Raw genomic sequence first — 23,449 nt, forward strand, 5'->3', positions numbered from 1 at the left:
CCATAATACTTCAAAAAGTTAGTCTTTATCTGAAATGTAAATGCAAAGTCATTAAAAGTTGAGAAAGAGTCGCCTCTGAAGATATCGCTGATTTTGGTAACGCCAGCTTCATGCCACTGCTTATAATAGACTGACTTGACTTAGATCCTAGCTCTCCTCTGGGAGAATAGGGCCATTGACTCGCTTCCTCCATTCCACTCTGTCTCTCGCAGCATTGACCGCTTCAGTCCAGGTGGCAAAACGCATCTTCTGTCTTTCCCCCTCCACAGTTCTCCTCCATGTCTCTTTAGGTGGCCCTCTGCTCCTCTTTCCCTCTGGTGCCCAGGCTAGAGCAATGCGCGGATTCTGTTGGTGGTCCAGTACATGCTCTATCCAACGCCACCTTCGTCTCTGTATCTGCTCACTGATGGTGCAAGTCCTAGCATGTCTCCTAACCTCTTTATTCGACACCGTCATTGGCCAGTATATTTTAAGTATTCTCCGTAGACACTTGTGTAGAAATGTGTCCAATTTTGCCTCGTCCCTCTTGGTTATTCAACCCTCCAAGTTAAGACCATTTTAGTCGCCATGGCGACTAAAATTTTGGAGCTGGCGACTAAATTGGAACTGAAGTCGCCAGCCTGGCGACTAAAATTGAGAAGAAGGATTGAAAGCGTGAGCTTAATTTAGCGACAAAATTTTTCACTGGCGACCAAACTTGAGCAGTCGGTGCACTAAGGAAAAAAATAAACTTGGAGGGTTGTTATTCTATATAATAGACTGAGGATCCGTCAAATGTTATGAACCTGTTATTCCATATAATTTCCTCTAATATTCGCTCTTTGGATTCGGGAGTAGAACAAGTTAGTTTTTGCCATGCTTCTCATGCTTCTTTATAAAAATCCAGAGGTATGTTGACTTTTAGAAACTTCAATTCATAATTGCATTCAGAAAGAAATCGGCCACCAACGTTGTTTAGGTATGCTAGAGGAATGTGACTCCAACTAGCAGCAGGAGGACACATTTAATCTTTTTATCCATGCGACTTTGAGAGCATTGTTAACAATATCAAAATCAGGCATATTAAGTCCTCCTTTCTCTTTTGGACCTATCATGATTGTATGCTTAATTTTCACCGTTTTTCCCGAGATGAAAGATTTGATAGTCTGATTGACCGTCGTGACGAAGGACGAGGGAAACAAAAGCATAGAAGTATTGTAAATAAGTTTAGACTGTGCAAGAGTTTTTAGAATGGTTATATGATCATATAATGAGAGGTTCCTTGGATACCATGTTTTTTTTATGTAGATTTTTCATGGAAGTGAGCTTTTGTTTGAAATTTTTTTTGATAGGAGACCTCGTCACTGTACGAAAAATGGATTCCAAGTGCACAAACTGGTTCAGAGGGCCATGCAATGTCAAAATGCTTTGACGTTTTAATGTTCATAGTGTTTGTTCCGATTCACACCTAACAACATTCCTTCAGTTTTGCTTTTGTTTATTTCAAGACCGGAACACTTGTGGAAGGCGTGCAGCAACTTGAAAAGTTTTTCAGCTGACTGGAGATCAGCAACAAAGGCAGTTGTATCATCTGCGTATTGTGAAGACTAGTGTGTTACTCAAGTGACTGCTTTTCTTAAGGTTTTTATTGTGTGGCGCCATGCCTTTAACCACTAAGTTATAAGCTTTTTTAAGTTTCTTGTTTAGTATGAAATAAATTGCCTCTTTGTGTTACTGTAGTGTTTGCTCTAGAGTGAGTATTCAATATAAATTATATAAAAAAGGCATTACGTCATTCATGGAATGTGTCAACATTGCGACTTTCTCTTTGGCAGCACAATCTACATATACATCTACGCTTTATTAAGTCGGTAAAAAGTCTTAAGATATCACACCAACTGTAAAAATCAAAATTAAAAACTAATACAATAGGATATTAAAAATGTTAAAATCTAAATAAAACTAATACAATAAAATGTGACCCTCCACGGGAAAACAGGGAAAAGGTGAACGCACGGGCACGCGTGCCATGGCACGGCACGCTAAGCGTGTCACACATCGCACGGATATGCGCATATTTAATAAGCAAAACAAAGGGTGTCACGGTTGCTATTGTTTTGCACGCTAAAGCTTTTATGATCAAGAGCAGTGTGCTATTTGACACGCCAACGTGCGATATGACACGCGTGCGATAAGACACGCTTCCCAAAATGAAAGCTAACCAAAAGAAGAGTTGTAGCGTTTATTCAAGAGCCAACCGGGAGCCAAGTCAACCTTGAGTCACGAGTCGACCGTGAGTCACGCCAAAAAAAATTTTTGGTGCGAAAAAATAGGAATAATACGTGAATATATATTGTATTTTTCCTTTAATATAATTTATATCTTTGCTTCTATAACATTCGATTATCGATATTATTCGTTTTATTCAATGAGTTTCTCAAAAATGTTTTGATGCTTGACAATATGCAAATGTTGAGCGCTTTTGATTTCAGACGTGAAGATAAAATTGAAATAGTACATATTCGAAGGTTTATTCTTGAATCAAGGAAACATGGCCGCCATGTTAACTACATGTGTACAAGACTCAGTCCAGTCCTCCGTGGCTGATATAACACGCGCGGATACTATGACATTCCCCTCTTTGAAAACTAACGAATGCTAGGTTTACAAACGTGACAAAAATGGCGACACGAAATAACACGGCTGCATTAACAAAAGTCAACAGTCTCAATCAAATGCATAAATGTCCTGCTAATCCTGATAAAATAATGTCATTTTAACCAACAACAACAGATGCAGAGCATACACGTGCTCGCTAAGTCTAGATAGCCAATTAATGGCTATCAAAGTCATTACTGAATGTCACTTCAGTGGAACAGAACATGAACTAAGTGTCATTTCAACAGAATGTTTTCAGTCCTTTAATTTGGCTGGGACTTGCGTCTGCCGCCCGGATCTCGTCACTTGGCTTTTTGGCTGGAATGAAATGCTTCCACCTCGAACGACGATGACCTCATCTTCTGGTCTTACTTTAGCTGGACTCTGTGAGGTCTTTTCTGCTGAAGTGGGTATGACTGGGTTGGTGTCCTCCATAAGAGTTGCAGGTGCCACAGGGTTGCTACCCACTGTAGTCGGTGTTGTAGCCGCTTGTTTGATGAGCGACTCTTGACCAAGCGCTGTCTCAGGGGTAAGCTGGGGAAATGTAGGTACTGAATTCTCTTTCAATCTTGGTATGGGTGGTCCATCGTTGGTACCCTTTGGTCGCAGATGCTCTCTTGTTCTCCGGAACAGCTTGCCATTCATCTCAACGATATATGTTCTTGGTTCTCTTTCGGGGTTTGGGCGGTTGGAGATTCTGCCCTGTTCCCAGATGTGTTTTCTTGAGTCCCATACAGTACCGCTCAAATGTAAGTTGACAGTCTCGACTCGATCCTCGAGACTCGAACATTTCGAGTTTCGAGTCTCGAGGATCGAGTCTCGAGGATCGAGAAACAAGGCGGTCTCGAATATTCATAACTCGAAAGGCTTTCGAGGAAACGATTTATTTCTCGAGGAAAGAATAAAAGCCGCTCGCACCTCATGTACAAGTGTTACATACATACATACATACATACATACATCCTTTATTTGATTAGTAGGTTGGAAAAAAGGCAGCCAAAGGGCTGATGTGGACCTACTATATGCTAAAAATTAAGAATTACATTTGTAAAAACACATCTAATAATTAAAATAATAAAAAAATTTAAATTTAAAAATATATAAAATCATCTTTTTTGTTAGCGACTACTGTTGCCCCCTTAGCGACTACTGTTGCCCCCTTGTAGTTTCGCGTCCACCTTCAGCGCATGAAATATAAACCTTCCCCGACATGTAACATTCGACAGTACGATATATTCGCGCCAATCGTAATTCCGTTTACTTACCTAAAAGTACTGACACAAACTCGTCCTTGAAAGCCGTGATCGACGAATTAAATTTAGAAAAGGACGTGAAAAGAACCTGTAGTTCAAACTTGTGCTCTCCCTTGTCAACCCGCCGTTAGTGCATGTTTTCAACCACGAAGATATTTCAAATATTGGTTTACAAGTTCATTCTGAGTTTTCGCAAATAAAACTACAAATTTAATTTCTTTCACAAAATGTTCTGTAATTCAGCATCTGAAGCATTCGATGCGAAACGATGTAAATGCCACGAATCTTGTAAGCTGAGCCGTAGAATAGCACCGACAAAATCGAGCAAGCAAGTTTCAGAAGCCTGAATTTCAGACGTCTCTTTCTGGTCGCTACTGAAATTCAGACAAGAGTTTCCGTAAATAAAACCGGTTCTTAAATTTGAGTTGTAAAAATTCTGTAGACGGCAAACGAAACATTCCACGTGAAAAACATCGAATCCGTGAAGCCTTCCGTAAATAAATGGCAAGACAGACTTGTGTCGCGCCATCGCGTCTAGCTTGAAATGAGCGTGTTTTATTTTTTGTGAATTTGGCATAAAATTCTTAAAACCTAAATTCTTCTTGAATGAAACTTGTCTTCATTTATAACACAGATAATGGCGTTCATTATTATTACAGCTTTAGAGAAGTTATACAAATTTTGCTTAGTTATAAAAGTTGGCAAAATTTGCATATGTCAAAAGTAATTTGAAACCTTTCGAATAAACTCCAGCGTAAATAAATGTAACACAACGCCGCACGCAAGTATCCGATTTAGATTCTTTCATACACACGTAACTGCGTTTTTCAAAAGAAAACTAAATGACAGAGTGAACTTTAAGGTTTAATATTTGTATCCTAAATCATAACACAAACAATCGTATGAGTGACATTGCACACGTGCTTCATGTTTGTCCTAAGATCGCCTGGATGCAGGTTGTATTTGTCCCTGTTGATTCGGCGGGACCGCGCTAACTCCAACTCGGTTACTTCTGGTTCGATTTGCCCTCAATTCATTCACTATTGACGGTTTTAAGCTCCTATTTCGAACTTTTTGGGACGGTTCGAAATATTAAACGACCAAGCGCGCGTTGTTACAGCAGAGATGAGTAGCCGGCACGTTGGCTTCGACCATCGTACAACACTCGAGAGTGCGGCTCGCTTGAGCAATTTTATTCTCGAGGAATCATTCAAGCGACAAGCTCATTATTTTTCTCGACTCGAGACTCGATCCTCGAGACTCGAGACTCGAAACTGAAATTTTCGAGTTTCGAGGATCGAGTCTCGAGTCTCGAGGATCGAGGCTCGAGGGACTGTCAACTTACATTTGAGCGGTACTGTACGTACACTGGTTCAGAGCTGTTAAGAACACGCTTGTCGCAACTGGCTTTCTTATCATAAAATTCTGCCTGCTTGGTTTGCTTCTGGTGGTTGGCTTCTTGGTGACCGCCATTGCCAGGATGTTTTGACTGGAGAGCAGAATTACTGCTGGGTAGTGGTGATCTGGGCTTCCGCCCAAACAATAGCTCATGAGGCGATGGAAGATGGTCGTCAAGAGGGGTTATTCTGTACATCCAAAGGGCTGTTTCAGGGCACTGGTTATTCTCGATTGCTTTCTTCCAAAGGGATTTTGTAGTACCAACGCACCGTTCTGCTACGCCGTTTGCTTGGTGGTGATATGGTGAACTAAAGGTTAAGGCGATTCCGCTCTCCTTGCATTTCTTCCTGAACATCTCACTGACATACTGGCTCCCGAAATCAGCGGTAAGCGCAGAAGGTAGGCCATACTCAGCAAATGCACTGGTAAAGTGGCTGGAAATGGTGGATGCTGACATATCGTTCAGAGGGTCTGATGACAGGAAACCTTGAGTAATAATCAACGATTATCAGGTATTTTGCACCATTGAACTGAAATATGTCTGATCCTAGCTTCTCCCATGGCCTTGTCGGAAGATCGGGTTGCATTGCTGGTAGTTTCTGCTGTGCTTGCTGGTGTTTGTTGCAAAGTTCACAGTCTTTCACCATTTGACGAATGTCGCCAGAGATTCCAGGCCAGAAAACAGATTGCCTGGCCAGAAGCAAGCATTTGGTTTCACCTTGGTGACCAGTGTGTGTTGCTTCCAACACTTGGGGCCGAAGGGACTCTGGTACAACTACTCTGTCTCCTTTGAAAATCAGACCATCCTCCAAAACAAGATCACACCTAATGTTCCAGTAGTCCCATAGTTCCTTTGGGCACTGCTTTCTATAACCTGGCCATCCATTGTAGATGGTGTTCTTCAATAACTGCATTGTTGGGTCTTTTGCTGCAGCAGACTTCACTAAGCCAATGTCCATAGGGCATGAGGTGTCGGTCATGAAGTGTATACTGTAGTCAGGAGCACAGCCTTCACTCTGATTTCCGGTTCCAATCGATATGGTTGTTGCGCATACCCGTGATAACGCATCAGCAACAGGAATTGTTTCTCCTCGCCTGTATCTGACTTCAATTTCAAATTTCATGCATCTTAGTAGCAGTCTTTGCAACCTAGCTGGTGCTTCTGCAATGTTCTTCTTGAAGATTTGTTCGAGTGGTGAGTGGTCGGTTTCGACCAGGGTATGCCTTCCAAGGAGATAGTATTCAAACTTCTCTAGACCAAACATCACAGCTAAGCATTCTCGCTCAATGTTAGAGTACCTGGCCTCGGTGTCAGTGAGTGATCTTGATGCCATAGCAACGATCTTTTCCTTGCCATTGGGGTCAATTTGTCTTACCCAGGCACCTAGTCCCTTCTGGCTAGCATCACACTGTAGGATGGTGGTTCTTGCTGGATCAGGGTCATAATAAGACAGGACTGGTGCAGAGCAAAGTTCCTCTTTGATTCTATCAAGTGCAGCTTGGTGGCGCTGCTCCCACCTAGTGAACATTCTTCTTTGTTAACTCACGGAGAGGTTCGGTAAGCTCTGCAATCTTGGACGAAAAGCGGTTGAGGTAGGTGACCAATCCTAGTAGGGACAGAAGCTCCTTTGTGTTGGATGGTGCAGAGATGTTCCTGAGAGCTTCTAACTTGTCAGCTGCAGGAAGAATACCGTCTTCTGTCAGTGTGTGGCCGAAGAAGTTGACACTTTGTTGTTTGAACTGTAGTTTCTCAGAATTAAGACTCACATTGTCTGCTCTAGTGGCCTCCAGCATGTTGACAAATGCTTGGTCGTGTTCTTCTTCTGTCGAGCCGAAGACTATGATGTCGTCGGCGATCCCTGTAACATTGGGAATGTTCTTATAGATGTCGTCTAACTTCCGCTGGAAAATATCCTGAGAAACAACTATGCCAAATGGTAGACGCTTAAACCTGTAACGACCGAAAGGTGTGTTGAAGGTACACAAGAGACTAGATTCATGGTCGAGTTCGACGTGCCAGTAGCCTTTTGTGGTGTCGACTACTGAGAAGTAGTTCTTGCCGTGAAGTAATGGGAGAATCTCATCGATAGTACTGCTGTAGTAATGTTCACGGCGAATGTTCTTGTTCAGGTCTTTTGGGTCTAAGCAAAGCCTGACCTTTTTCTTTCCATCAGATGTCTCTTTAACATTGCAGACAATTGAATTGACCCAGGGCGTGGGCTCCGTTACTTCAGTAATGACCTCATCAGCGATCATTTTGTCCAGCTCGGTTTTGTACAGGGGTAAGATGTGAACAGGTACTGTACGTGGGGGATGTACCACTGGCGTCGAGTTGTCAACGAGCTTGATGTGGTATTGATCCCCAGGGAAACGGCCAATTTTGTCAAAACAATCCTGGTACTCCTTTAACGCAGTGGTTTTGGAGAGACCAACATGTTTAATGGCCTGCTGTGCTGCGGGTGACACTGAAGCACTAGAGACTTCTTCAACATGGATGGTAATGATGCCCAGTTCTTGAGCTTGTTGGCAGCCGATCATTGAGGGGTGGCCCGGGGCCTCAACAATGGTAAACTTTGTGGATATGGAGGTGTTCTTGAAAGTAACTTGAAGGTTGGTGGTACCCAGATTTTGTATGGGATTTCCCCCATTACCCTTCACTAAATTGTTGCATGGTTTGATTTCAACAGGAAGACCTAACCTCTGCAAATCATCTGTTGTAAGGATACAAGTGTCTGCTCCTGTGTCTATCTTCATTTGGATATTACGCTTGTCGTTGATCTTGACAGTAGTGTAGATCTTGTTAGGGTAACTTGTTCATGCTATCTACAGAATTGTCGGAGGTAATGGTATCTAAAAATACCGCGATTGGCTCAGAGTCGCTTCCCTCATCTTCGTCACAGCTGTTTACGCTTGAGGAATCACTGGTTACTTCACTGTCATCATGTAAGTGGATCTCCTGGCCCTGGTACTCTGGGCTTTGTACGATTTCATGGACTTGTTTAAGACGTTTCTTCATGCACACCTTCTGGAAGTGCCCTGTTTTCTTGCAGTACGTGCACTTGGCATGCGTAGCTGGGCATGATGCATCGCTGTCATGTTTGTTTCCACATCTAAAACAACCACTGAATTTAAATCTGAACTTTGGTTTGCTGACAGATGAGCTGTAGTGCTTAAAGCCATTGCCTGAACGACCTTTCTTTGAACTGCTTGCTGGCTTTGAGCCTTCATATGAAGCTGCTTTCTTTTTGCTTCTTACAGAAAATAATTCAGTGTTCTCGTCCCCTTGTTTAATTACTTGCATCTGTGCCTTTGTACTTTCTTCTGTTTTGGCTAGGTCATAGACCTGTTGAAAGGTAAGAGAATTACCTTTGGAGATGGCATCTTTTCTGACCTTATCTGATTTCAGGCCAAAAATCAATGTGTCACGAAGGGTTTCATCTTTGAATGCAGGATCATATCCACTGTCATCGATTAGTGTTCGAGCTTTGGTTAAAAATTCTTCCAAGGGCATGCCATCCTGTTTGAGACATCTTAACTGGTACCTGGATAGTATTTGGTTGCTCTGTGGTTTTGTGTAAGCTTCGAACTTCTCGAATATTGGCTTAAGCTTGAATTTGTCCGCTTCATCTTCCCACCTTGCTGTATTGTAGATCTCTAATCCTTTGTCGCCGGTCCACAGTAAGAGCAACCTTGCCTTTTGACCTTCTGGTTTGCTTGAAAGAGGTCCATAGAAAATGAGACTGCATTTCTGCATAAAGAGCTTATATCGCTCGTGGATATCTCCAGGTGTCGACCAATCCATTGAAGGAATAGTGAATTTTTCCATGACTGTTGTTGAAGGAGAGGTACACCGTCAGTGTTGGAACGTGAATTGACTTGAAACTTGAAACTTGAAAATGGCGGTAAATCGAGTCGAGCGGATCGAATGTTGAAACTTGAAATATTTGACGAAGTGATGTGAAAAGTCCGGTTATTTTCACTTGAAGAGTTCCATACGCATTTCCAGCTTGAATTTTCGAAAAGATCCCACTTCTGACACCATGAAATAGTACATATTCAAAGGTTTATTCTTGAATCAAGGAAAGATGGCCGCCATGTTAACTACATGTGTACAAGACTCAGTCCAGTCCTCCGCGGCTGATATATTAGCGCGGATACTATGACAAAAATCTCCCGCTTGGATTTATAAAATACACTGTCGGCTCGTTCGTGCGAGCGAACTCTCTCACTGGGGAAAAAACAGAGAGTTTTGCTCTTTTAATTTGTAAACCCTCATCTTAATTCAACATTTTCCTTATTCCAAGGGAAAACTTTTTATTAACAGGCTTCAAATCAAAAGCTGCTTGCATTTTGGTGGCGGTATGACAAAATTTCATGCTTTGGCGACGTCTCTGGTGTCAAGTTACAAGCAAAATATAAATCCCTTTTGGGTCGATACAAGTGAACTTTTTCACAAGATGTGCCTTCAAAGGCAGAGAATTCACTGTGTATTTTTAATACTCTTTCAATAACCTTAATGCGCGTTGTAGAATGCAAGATGTCACTTGTTTTGAAATCGGAACCCAGACATTCTGCCGGGCCGGAAACAAACTCGTCAATAAGCTTTTATGAACTTTATCCACCGTGTTGTTCTTCGAACTTTATATCACGAGTGACTTTTGTTAGTTCATTCTGAAAGGGCAAAGGAGTGCTTTTTGTATCTTTGCGGAGGAACAGCTATAATTGTCAGTCGCGACGGCCGGACGCTTTGAAGTGGCAACTTGTTCGCAGCACATGCCGATGCGGCAAGCGAGAAGAAACAATTTTGCTGGCTTCTTTCGAATTCGATAGTACTTTCGCTCAACAACATTTGCCGTTTAAATTCTCGCTAAAATGTAGTAACTTCTCGCGGCTTGTTGGTATACAAACTTGGAACAGAACTCGAAATATGGGTTTCACAGTTTTCACGTGTAATTGGCTGTCGACAAGAAAACCTTATGCAAATTTTTGTTGAAATATGACTCGTGAATTGAGACAAACAGTTTCGTTTCAGATCGAAAGATTTTGTTTCGCTTGCTTTGAGTTCGATACTCAATTAAAGAGGCGAAAGCGGCGAAAATCTGGGATTGAATGTTTATTTGTTTTTTTTTCCAAAAGTCCGCTTATATACGCGGCTGTCGCTGTATAACTTTTGTGCCAACCAAGCTAAGCTTGTGACTGTTTTACTAGATGTAGGAACGGTAAAATGATCGCTTCTCTTGGCACGGCTAGCGTGTCATTTTGCACACTTAATCGTGTGCTATTTGACACGCTAGCGTGCCATTTTACACGGTACCGAGCTCGACAAACTTCATTGTTCTATAAGACACGCGTCTTTGTTTTTATCGTGCGATACTAACAAAAGAAAAATTTTAATTAGGCGTGCCTTCTGACACGCTGCTGGGAAGCCGGCGTGTCATTTTGCACACTGCCTATTGTTTAGCGTGTCATTTTGGCGTGCCCGTGCGTTCACCTTTTTCCCTGTTTTCCCCTGGAGGGTCACAAATGTTAAAAACTATTAACTAAGTCAGATTTGAAACTATCTACAGACATTGTATTTACAATATCCTCTGGAAGGTAGTTCCATTCATTCATCATTCTTTTAAACAAATTTTACGTAAACGTGTTCAAATTATATATAGACAATTTCTCATTTGACAAGGGGGCAACAGTAGTCGCTAACAAAAAGGATGATTATATATATTTTTAAATTTAATTTTATTATTTGATGATGTATGTAAATTTCTCTTCTTTTATATCAGTATTAGTAAATTCTGACTTATTTGTATATACTAGTTCTAAATTTATAAATGTAATTTTTACAAATGTAATTCTTAATTTTTTAGTATAGTAGGTCCACATCAGCCCTTTGGCTGCCTTTTACCCAACCTACTCATCAAATAAAGTATGTATGTATGTATGTATTGATTGTTTGTGGGAAGAAAGAAAACTTAAAAACATCTTTTTTTCTTTGGTATCAGATGGGATGCTACTAAACTCACTATGTTGTCAGTGTTTTAAGGCCTTTTTTCGAGATTAAAGCGTTGTTGGAATCATTAGTTTTGCCGTGGTTTATCTCATACAATCACAGCAAATCTTCTCGAAAGCAACGCCTAAACAACGTCTCCAAAACATTAGTTTGCAATCTTTCATGTGACAGAAGCCTCCATCTTATGTGACAAACTGTTGAGATTGACACATTTTTGCATTCTAATCGTTCTTGAACAACAGATTTTCAACCTCCGGTGCTGCGACAAACTGTCATGATTGACACATTTTTCGCATTCTGATCGTTCTTGGTGGAAGAACAAAATTTTCAACTTCCGGATTGAGCTAGCCTTTTAGAAATGTGGCACGCACGCGTTATACGCAATCCGCTGGTCACTGTCAAGATTAGGATTGTGGGCCTCTCTTACAACAGAACACTGACAAAAATAATCAAGAAAAACTGCATAAAGCACCACTAACCTGGTCCCAGGGGAACTGTGTGGACCAATACTATCCTAGAATCACGACAAAGCTAATTGTGTCACCTTATCAGGACAACTATTCTATTTTTGACAACGTAATTATTATTCCTCATCGAGTTAAATTAAGGCACATTTTTCATGCAAATTCGCTGACACTTTCTGGAAGAGCGAAAGAAACTAGAAATAACATCATTCTTCTAAGCCAAATAAACAAACTGTTTATGGTGAAAAAATTCAGCTGTTAAAAATGGGTTTGTCAGGCTCAGCCTTACTGAAAAAGGCAAGTTTTCCCTCCTTTTTGGCTTTGCGTAGAACTGGAAGCAGTTTTTTCCTTGCATCCAAAAGCTCTTGAGCGATGTCTTCAAAGATTTTGTACTCATTATCTTTCAACTTGAAAGCTTCGCAAATTAATATCCTCTGCAGTCGTTGGTTCGCTGCCTTCTACTTGCACAAGTTGTTCAGGGATTCCAGCAAATTTTGAATTCTCATGGATGAAGGTTTGAGATAGAGTAAATCTTTTCTTACTGCACCCCTATAGGTACTTCTTGAAACCTCTTCAGCCTTAAATGTTCTCTTCTACAGTGTTCAATATTTCGTCATTGAACTGGCTGCTTTCTTCTAACTCCTTTATCTTATCGTGTGTGTCTTTAATCAATTTGAAATGATTCACTTTTTCTTCTCACACTTTGACGTTGGCAATAAGGCCGTCTAGTTTCGAATCAATGTCCTCCAGTTTACTGGGTTTATTTAGTTTCACTAGAATGCAGTCGATTTTCTCATTAAAGTTGCTTTCGGCCCCATTCGCCTTGTGGAGTAATTCGGCATGAAGGTTTTCTTCATCCATCACCCCAGAATTCTTGAACTGTTTTCCGCCAGCGAACGTGAGCTTGAAGAACTCGAAGAACTAGACCTATTCTTGAGTTTTGCAGTATCTTTGCCCATGAAAATAAGGAATAATTCCAAATTTTAGTTGTCCTTATGCAGAGCTCTTAAGGGGGTCCTTCTTAAAAACAGATCTAGAGCAGTTGCTAAGGAATTGCTAAGGATGGTTTTTGGTGGCAAGCCATTTTGGAGCGTTTGGTAATTAATGCGTAATGGTAAATTAAATGGTGGGGAGGACGACTGCATTGAAAAAATTGATATTGCACGTGCGTAACTAGTGCCAGTCCCAAACCATGGCCACGCGCTAGAATTTAAAATCCCTAAAACTTGGAGGAAAGAAGGCAAAGTTCCATTATTTTTTAAAGAATTTGAGATAGCATAGCCTTCTTTGTCATCCTACGTATGGAATTGCCGTTTACGTGTAAGAATGGAACGCTATACTGAAGAAAGTCTGAAAATATGAGTGTTTATTTATAATAACGCGATGCACGATGCTGACCGGAGGTCAGATTGTAGTGCTGTTTAGAGTTAGGTTTCTTGGACGCATAAGCTAATTGGCCTTGCCGACATGTCCTATCCAGTCTAGTGCAGGTTTTACCTTGGAAGATAAGTTTTGCTTTTACGCCGATCGCAGAGTGAGGATCCCTACTTTATGCCATACAGCTATTTCAATAAACGTTGTTGGGTCAAGTAAAGTAAAGGGGTGGTGTTTTTTTTTTTTTTTTTTTTTTTTTTTTTGACTTTTTTTTTTAAAAAAAAAAAAAAATTTTTTTTTTTTTTTTTTTTTTCTCCCCCTTTTTTTCTCCTTTTTTTTTTTTTTTTTTTCCCAAAAAAAAAATATACTGCGTGGTCTGCATCTGATTATTATATAAGTGTTTTAAAGTATAACTCCTTAGGAACTGCGACATTAATAAGCTGTTTTAAAAAGATAAGTCTTGAGTCTTGAGACTGAAGAAGTAAACCTTATTTCCTGAGGAATAGAGTTCGAAAGTTAGGGTGCAACCTTCGAGTAAGTCATTGAACCATATGTTTGTAGTTTATAAGTTAGTTGAACTAGTTCTTACAAGATAGCATTCAGTTTTCAAGAATGATTTTAACATGTACATAGTATGAGTCTAACTAACATATTAAAGATAATTAATTTTGTTCTCTCAAAGTTTCTTATGGTTTCATTGTTTGTTGATAACATCAATAATTATAATAATAATAGTAGAGATGATGATGATGATGATGATGATGAAAATGGATAACAATAATGGTCTATGATTATTTAGCAGATCCATTAAGTTGCTCTTCTCTGTTAAAAGAAACTTCAATAATAGACAAAATACTAAGAGTAAAGGTTATACAAAAGTAGAATTAAAAATTAAAACTACTTTCCGTACAGTAACTACCTTTCCACCAGTTTCATACTAGTTCGCAGTCTCCTGCCTTCAACAGCAGTTGCCCATGGTACAAGCTATGTATGTACATGCATGAATGCCATGTTTCATGTATGAAGTCATTTTCTTTTAATATCAGTTCTGTCTTTCTTGTAGGATCAACAAACACTAGTGGGGGTGTGACCAACCCTCAGTGTGGTGGGAATTATGGAGTTCCTGGAGGAAAAGGTTTATCCTTTTTTTGCCGTCCCCCTTTGTATGGAAGATATGTGACAATCAGAAGTTTACTAAATGACTTTCTTACAATCTGCGAAGTTGAAGTGTATTCTGAAAAAAGGGGTATGATACTAATTATTAAACCATAGTTTTTGGATTCTATAAATGCTAGCCCGGTAGCTTTTAATGAAGCTAAACTGGAATTTCAGAGCAAAGGGTGTAAGGGGTATAGAATGGTCATTTAAATTAGCATGAGTCTCGCGAATTTTGGGCCAAGTCTCGAAATCTCGGCTTTTAAATACCAGGTCTCGAAATCTTGTATAAATTTATTAAATTTATAAGGGTCTTGGAATCTCAAATTTTGACAACTTCCATCTAGGAGTCTCGGAACTTTGGTGGCATTTGTTATTGGTACAAGGGAATGTCCATAAGAAGCTGAACTTTACCGAATTTAAAAGCTTTTTGCTCATCTTAAAATCAAACTGAGCTAATCTATTAAGAAGGATACATTAAAAGCAAAATGTGAGAAAAAAAATTGAAAGTGAAACGACTTGCTTGTAAAAAGTGAAGAAAATGCACAATGACAAGTTAAGTTTGGTTTCTTGTGTTTCTACATCATCTGATTTATTCTCGGTCTTGGAAAATATTGCTGAAGCGTTTAGAGTTGTGAAAGTTAGCTAAAGTTACGAAGCCTTATGAGTCTTGGGCTCGGAATTTGTTTTAACTTTTAAGTATCACTTGCCATCTCACAGTCTCAGCTTGACCATTCTTGCCATGGTGTGTGTGTTTGCGTGTGTGTGTGTTTGGGGGGGGGGGGGGGGTTGGGTTCAAAGCAAACAACCATCTGTGGGGGGTATGTATATTGTCTCTAGCAATGCATTATAAAGTTACACCGTACAATGCATTGAAAGATACTACATAATATTGTGTGTGAGAGATGAAGTGGTGTAATGAGTAGTGTGTTGGATTTTGGATTAAGAAAACCAGCTTCATTTAGCCCTGGATGTTCTGTAAGAATTCATGAGTAATTATGATGATTTTTATAGTCTCCCTAGCAGTATCGTACTTGTACTCTATTTTGGATTGAGGAGGCTCAATGTAGTTTTTTTAGCCTCAGGGTGGTAGTCTTGAAAATAAAAATTCGGTTCTAAGGCAATCTTCGATTTTTGCCAAACTACACCATAATGATCACATATGACCATAGTTTAATATTTTACTGGTTTCTTAGCAACAGAGGTTACCATAGAAAGGATTATCATATTCTTTTGTTTTCAAAAAAGCCTGATTTGCTGGAAAAATAGTCTGACACTTTGTATTTATTTTTTGATATGTCAAAGTATAGTGGATTGACTACCAGTAGACGAAATTTTTAAAAACAAATCTGTAAGAGCCTTTTTAAGTAAATCAAGAATGATGTTTTGCGCAGGACTTTGTAGTTCCTCACAATGACAGTTGATATCTAAAAAAGTAATAGCTGCGTCCCTTTTGCTGAAAAGTCTCTGATGGTAACTTATATTAATATTACATAACATGAACAGCAACGATTGCGAAATATTTAATTTTGAAGAACTGCGCTCAGACACCTTGAAACAATAGTTATCAGAGCGTCTAATTCACTTTCTACGAGACATTTCCAAAATGTTCTTACAGAATTTTTCTAAACGTGGTCGGCAGCAAGAAAAATGGTTGTGTTTTGCATTGCAGTCAAAATTAGGAACAGAAAACTATTGTAAGCATCGGAAAATAACCCCAAATTGCACCCAAGTTCCCGTTCCCTTCTGTGGAGTAGTATTTCGTTTATCTTGTTCCTTGTCTATTTCCCTCTTGATGCACGAGCAATGAATATTTACATTCAAATTCCCGTGCTTGGCCACGGGCAAGTTGTGTGTTAAGATGCTCTGCAAAATGGTAAAATAGGCAATGTCATTATGTGTATGTACATGTGTATACATCGACAATCAATCCCTGCAATAACTAGATTTCCCGCGAAAAGCTTTCTTGCTGCAATTATCTAGTTTTCCTCAGCATGGGTGTCAATATAATATTATACACATTAATTTTTTGGTATACAACTTGGCGCGTGACCATGTGTGGGAATTTGAATAAATATTCATTGCACATGCATCAAGGGGGGAAATAGACAAAGAACGAGATAAAATCTTCCTCCTCAGGAGAAAAATAGCAGCCAAAACTTAGCTGCAATTCGCTGTTATTTTCTGTTGCGTACAGAATTTTTCTGTTCCTAATTTTGACTGCAATACACAGCACAACCATTATTCTTGTTGCTGACGGTGTTTAAAGAACTGAATCTGTAAGAGCATTTTGGAAATATCCCGTTAAAGGTGAATTATGGGCTTTGATTTTGTTTCGAGGTGTCTGAGCGCAGTTCTTGAAAATTAAATATCTAATAATCGCAGCTGTTCTCAAACTCCTTGTATGTTATAAATTATTAGTAACCATCAAAGACCTTTTAACAGAAAAGGAGATAGTTATTCCTCTAATTTGTTGAAATATATTGACTGTCAATTGTCAGGAACCACAAAGTCCTGCGCAAAACTTCATTCTTGATTTACTTTAATAATAACGCTCATACAGATTTTTTAAATTTCGTCTACAGGTAGTAAAGATGCAATGTCACGTTTTTTGTGAACCTGGTCACACTAGTCTGACAGTTTGTCTTTATGTTTTGATATGTCAAAGTATAGTGAATTGACTACCTCAGGGCTCAAACTTGTAATAGCCAGGGGAAATCCCGGCCCTCAGCCCTTATTGACAGCCCTGTTTAGTACAAATTTAAAACTATATTTTGGTTGAAACATTTTGGTTTGACAGTGGCTATTTACACACCGCCACATGTAGCCAGCATTTACACGTGTGGACTTGCTAAGAGTTGATGATTCACTAAAAAGTTAACAACACTATGGAAACTTCCTGATAAAACAAGAAGATCCGGAAACTCCATTTTCAACTTTTGCAAGCAAATGTTGAAAACTAAGCAATAATCGAATAGTCGTAATGAAATAAGGATCAAACGTTATTTTTTTAAAACAATCACAGTTGGACAAAAGCAACCAATCATCGAACCTATTGTTGAACCAATCACCGAGCGTGTTTTTGAAACAATGAACTACTTGATCCGCTTTTTATGATAATTAGTTTAAAAGCGTATTAAAAGTGACCGAATCAATTAACAGCACATAGATCACAGATCACAAAATCAGAAAATGTCGCAATGTGTAACTAAATGCACTGTTTGTGGTGAATCTGGCCATTCCTTAATCCATTGTCTCAATTTGTGCGCTTTGTGCAACGGGGACAGTCGCAAATGTGGCTGTCAAGAACCACCCACCAAAAAGAAGAAAGGCCACAAAGAAGAGAGCCGCCAAGCGTCAGCCAAGTGCCGCCAGCAGCAACCGCAGCTGTCAATCCACCGCCCCCTGCGACTTTCCAGGGCTCAAAATAATGGCTGGTCAACGGACCATGTCCGGTCAAGATGACAATTTGTCTGGACAAAGTTTCGGTTTGCCGGTCATTTTGACCGGTCACATGCATGGCTTAAATGACAGCGGTGGTGTACGAATTTGTTGAGAATTTTTTTAGACGGTTCAAAACTTAGCTTTGACTTCAGTTGAGAAAATTTTATTGCTAAGTTTACAAAAAAAACACATATATACAAATTGTAATTGTGTGAAAAACTCTTAATTGAAAGCAACAACAAGAGCAATGTACGGCGCGTTGAAAATTTATTTTATGGGGTTATTTATCACTTCTCAATAAGCAGCCGCATTTGAAAGCGGTAATAAACTTTATAATTATTATAAGAAAACGACGAACGAAACTTAGATCTCCCAACATGCATGATCTAAGGCGTGACGAGTCAACGGGACAACCTGTTTTCTCTGTTGACTTTAAGAATACTTATTACCATCTAGATGTGTCACATGTTCGTCACAAAAATCCCTATTTTGATGGCAAAGTCACTGTATCTATCGAACAATACCACTCATTCGACTCTGCTCAAAATGCACGCATTTCGTCAAGTAGTGGTTTCCAAATTATGCTAACCTAGACAGTCGTCATTAACATTAGCAACAACATTACCCTATGGGAGGTTTTTATAATTGTGCTTTGATTTCCTTTATTGTTTTTTTTTTTGGGTTAACCAACTAGGTTTTTTTTCTATTTCTAATGCTTTTCCAGTGCTTTAACTTTATTTTATTTCCTTGTTGTTGTTGTTGTTGTTGTTTGAACACTAGAGAAAGGTCAGTTTATCTACGATCATTTTAAAACCGGCGTCTTTGCATCCGGTTTAAATTTGTTTGAATGAATTTTACTGAGAAATAAATGCATTCTATTGAAAACTTGCAACTTTTTAAAAACACGCGACTTTTTTCAAAACCCGCAACTTTTTCAAAACCTGCGACTTATTTAAAACCAGCTACACGCGACTTGAAACCCGCGACCCGCGACCCGCGACCATTAGGGAAACTCAGAAATAGCAGGTCTTATTAATCCAGCTATGATGACAGATATTGTCCTGTCACAAAGTAACAAGTTTACAGTTTTCTTTTAAAGAATCATTTAAAGAATTGCTGTCAACATTAATTTATTTCATTGTTTTGCTGTGTTCAGGGTTGGAAACTAAATATCTGGGCGAGTGACCTTCAAGCTGCACTCGCCCGCATAATTTTCACTTGCCTAGTCTCCTCCACACTCCACTCACAGACAGAAATTATTTAGCCCCCCTCCCCCCACGAACATATAAAATATTCAACTGCTAATTTGAAGCACGTTTGAAATTAGGCGGTCAACTTGCCACTTCGATGAAAATTTCTATGTCCTTTTCTCTTTGTATTCGCGATTGTAAATATGTTAACGAACCAGGATTTTGTGACTTAGCGCTGGGTTCATGGGGGATTTTAAAACAGTAAACAATATACACTATCAGCTTGTGGACACTGTAGTTTATTTTAAAGTGGAGAGTAGGAAGTTAGGCTTATTTTGAGTAATTTATTCTGGATGTGAAAATCATACTCGACAAGTTGGGTGAGTGATCCGTGATTTGTACTTGCCTCTGACAGTGTTGACACTCGTCTGGGCGAGTGGGTGTGTTGAGCTATTATTTGGTATATATTTCACTTGCTTTCTTTAATTCACATTTAGTTCTAAGAATAGCTCTCTAAATGTCTGTCTGCTCTCTAAATCACATGTATGTGATCATTATGTCAGCTATATTTCTGGATATGAGGATTAATATTTTACTTAGTGTCATACAATGTTTACTGTTTTGTCATGCAATACTTTGTAGGAATTTAGTGAATGATCATTGTAAGACTCGAGTTGCACTATTGTTTCCATATCATATTTTGATTATTTTATTGTAATATTTTTAGTGATATTTTGCTATTGTAATTTATTCTTTTCAGTTTGCAATCACCCTTTTTGTAATCTGTATTCCTGCATAAATAACTGAATTTGTTTGTGGCAGAAGCTGGTTTGTGGCTATAAGTCTGTTTCGTTGTTCACTAACAACACCTGAACCTGCCTTGGCCACTCTAGATTGAGAGAAAATCCAGCTTGTTTGAAAACAAAAGAATATGATAACTGTCGCTATGGTAACCTATGTTGCTACGAAACCCATAAAAAGTTAAACTATGGTCATACATGTATGTGATCATTATGGTGAAGTTTGGCAAAAATCCAAGATTGGCTTCCGAATTTGTAATATCAAAACCACAACCCAGAGGCTAAAAAAATACATCGAGCCTCCTTAATGGGCCATTTGTAATAAGACTTTGATAGCCATAGAGTGTTATTTTTTTTTATTTCAGCATGCCCAATCCAGGCTCTTGGTGTGGCCAGCAGTGATGCATTTCCAGATAACAGCTTCTCAACCTCATCGTCAAGTAGTGGTAATGAAGCTTCTAAAGGTCGACTGAATGGTGTTGGTGCCTGGTCACCCAGCACTGACAACAATGCTAGTGACTACATACAAATAAACCTGAAATATGAATTCTTCATTTGTGCTGTAGCTACTCAAGGAAAATCAACTGCTGATCACTGGACAACAAAGTACAAGTTACTATTATCACTAAACAATGTTGACTGGGTCACCTACCAAGAAAACAGTGCTGATAAGGTTAGTTTGATTAGATACAGTTGAAATTACATGAGTTACCATAATGATATTGTCTTTTTAATGACTATGACATTCTCCAAGGCCAAAGTGCAGTGACTATGTAAGGTCCTTTTACCTGCAGAGTACACCAGTGTAGCATAGGGTCTGTATAGTGTAGTACAGGGCTACTGGTTCACACAGAACTTGAAAAATCCTTGAAAATTTCCAGATCCTTGAAGAGTCCTTAAAAATTAAAAAAAGGTTTTTCCTGAAATTTTTTTTTACTTTCACTGAGAAGTCCTTACGTGTAAATGCTTGAGACTACAGGAAAAAGCAATATTTACCACAGACTGCGGAAAGATGGCAAAGGAAGCCGGCAATGGACATGAACATGAGTCAAGTAAAACAAGTCAGAGTAGCTTTGGCTGTGACTATGAATTTGGGAAACTGTACTTTTATGTTAATGCCATGCACAGTACTAGTGTTTGTAACCGTAACACATTTGAGGGGTATCACTTGTAAGTGACACCCATTAAAAGCTGCACCGCAATAAGTAGTAAAAAAACTAAAGAGGTCCCAGCCTGTTTTGCCCGTGTGCTGAAATGTGATGAAAAAGTCACTGAGAACCTTGTGCCATGGATGTGGGGGGGGGGGGGGGGAGGGGGAGGGAGGGCAGGAAGAGGTTGATGGATTGGGTAGCCAGCCATCCTAACAAGGCGAAAAATTGTTGTTTTGAACTAAAATACGTGTATATATAAATTAAATAAAAAATTTGTTTGCTAGCATCTGACCCCCTGTATCTGCACATGAATGAGCACTAACTGCATTAACAGCTGATAAAAAAAGATGCAGAATTGTTTATTATTTCTTGTTATTATAAACAAACTAAAAAGTATTTACTTTTATATAATTACAGGTCTTTAATGGTAATTCTGGGAGAAACGACATAGTAAAGCACAATCTTAAAGAAATTGCAAGAGCAAGGTACATCCGATTCCAGCCAACAACTTTTTCAACTCATAAAGCTTTGAGGGTCGAAGTTTTTGGGATACTTAAACCTGCAGGTATCTTGTCTTCTGTCATATTCGTTAAATTTTAGACTGTAAAAGCAGTATTTTTCTTTTATTATAATAATTATTAAATATAATATTGATACCCAATTTATGATTTGAAATAAGTCCCCCCACCTGATACGCAACTGTAAGCCCCAGGGGCGCAATAGAGCTTTACAGTAAGTGCTACATGTATCATGTTGAACTTATTTTTTGTCTTCTTTACATTGCATCTGGTGGCTACAATTTTTTTTAACTAAGGTAAAATGTAATGTAACTATACATAATTATATTTATAGTTAGGCAGTGAATTTAAAACAGCAATATATATGTACATGTTTTCTGTTGTTTTTCATTGTAACTTTCCACTGAAATTATGTTACAGCTAAATTCAACTAACTTGTGGTATTACACATTTAGTATCAAATTCCACTCATTACAACCCAAATAATGTACATGCATCAAAGACATACCGAGCAACTGCTTTGACTCAAGTAAAACATTTCCACTAAGGTGCAGGATTGCGGTTTGTCAAAATATCATGATAGAATATCATTAGTTTGATAGTTTTTTTTTTCAGGGTAATTCGTTTATTTCAAACACACAGGCACTAGTTGCAAATTACAATTTACGAAAGCGCTACACCAGTAAAAGTTTCCAAATTATTGAATACACTACATTACGTTTCACAATATTTCTTTTGATACACTACATTAACGTTAAACTTGTTTAAAATTGCACATGTGCAGTGACAACTTTTTTTTCTAATTAAAGTAAAACAGCCCAAGCGCGAAAATATTTTGAAAGTGCTTTTTTTGCAGTCGTGATTTCTTTAAGAATTTCAAGTTTTCCGTAAAGTAACAATAGAAAGCAATGGAAATCTAGGACATCTCCACGAACGCTTGTGCAAAAAATACAGTATTTAGTAGACAATAATTGAGTGCTTGCCAATGCTTTGTTCCATCATGCCAGCCGTAAAGTACATGGGTTGCGGATAACTTTATTGTTTCATTCGTCTTTTGGTGCCACCAGTTTTGGAACAGTGTCCAGAAGTCAACTGATAGAGTGCAGTTTATAAGTAGGTGATGCGGAGTTTGTTGTTCGACGTTGCATAAGTTGCATATGGGGTTTTCTGACAGGCCGTCTCGATAAAGTGTGACGCGGGTTGGAAGCACATTGTGACTCACTTTATACTGAAACATTATTATTTTAACTTCGTTTGTGACTGCAAATGGCATGTGATAGACTTTTTGGACGGTGTGTTTTGTAAAACCGTATCGAAGAATTTTGGTTTCGGCGGTGGGGGGGATGAAGATGGTTTTTAAAAGAGAGGAGTAAATAGAACTGGTTTTTAGAGTGGTGACCGTTGTATTGTGTTCGGTAATTGGAATTGAGTTTTTAAAAAAAGCTTTCCAATCTTTTGGAATTGCATTGACCAGACCATAATATTTAGTAAAAGGGACATTCAGGTTGAATTTTAATGCAAACTCATGCCATTTTAGAAAGTCGCCGTTTTGATTTAATAAGTCGCTTATCTTGGTAATGCCAGCGTGATACCAATTGTGATAAAAGACAGGTTTATTTTCTACAAGAATTTTCCTGTTGTTCCACAGTAGCTCGTTTTTTGGAAGGGTTTTACAGTCAAGTCCCGTTGAGGTTTTGAACTCGCTTCTTCTCATGTTCGAGTATATTTCTTGGAAAGTTGCATTTTGTTAAAAAGGTGAGGTTTCCATGTTTATGCAAGATCTGGTTGGGGATTATTTTCCAGGAAGCTTGTGAGTCGTCTTGAATTCTGTTGACCCAAGCTATTTTGAGTGCTTTTTCCAGGATATTAAAATCGCACATTTTCAAACCGCCGTCTTTTTTATTTCCAATTAACGTATTTCTTTTGATTTTAGGGAGCTTTCCCGCCCAAATAAAGTCGAAAATTAATTTATTTATTTCTTGGATATAGTGATCTGCTGGAACAGGCAGTACAGAGGAATAGAATAGATCAATTTGGATATCCCAAGAGTTTTGACAA

At 38.9% G+C, this 23,449-nt stretch overlaps 1 protein-coding gene across 4 annotated transcripts in view; it reads left to right on the forward strand.

Moving 5' to 3' along the window:
• LOC144638093 (receptor-type tyrosine-protein phosphatase S-like) overlaps positions 1–23,449 on the forward strand; it is a 131,178-nt gene that overhangs the window by 27,848 nt on the left and 79,881 nt on the right. For all 4 annotated transcript variants that reach the window (XM_078497237.1, XM_078497239.1, XM_078497240.1 and 1 more), the window contains exons 7-9: positions 14,197–14,379; positions 20,088–20,395; positions 21,291–21,438. In XM_078497237.1, coding sequence (XP_078353363.1) covers positions 14,197–14,379; positions 20,088–20,395; positions 21,291–21,438 — 639 coding nt within the window. The remainder of the gene's footprint in view (positions 1–14,196; positions 14,380–20,087; positions 20,396–21,290; positions 21,439–23,449) is intronic.

Source organism: Oculina patagonica, chromosome 14 (assembly GCF_052425735.1).
Source record: "Oculina patagonica isolate OP01 chromosome 14, crgOcupat, whole genome shotgun sequence".
Lineage (NCBI taxonomy): Eukaryota > Metazoa > Cnidaria > Anthozoa > Scleractinia > Oculinidae > Oculina > Oculina patagonica.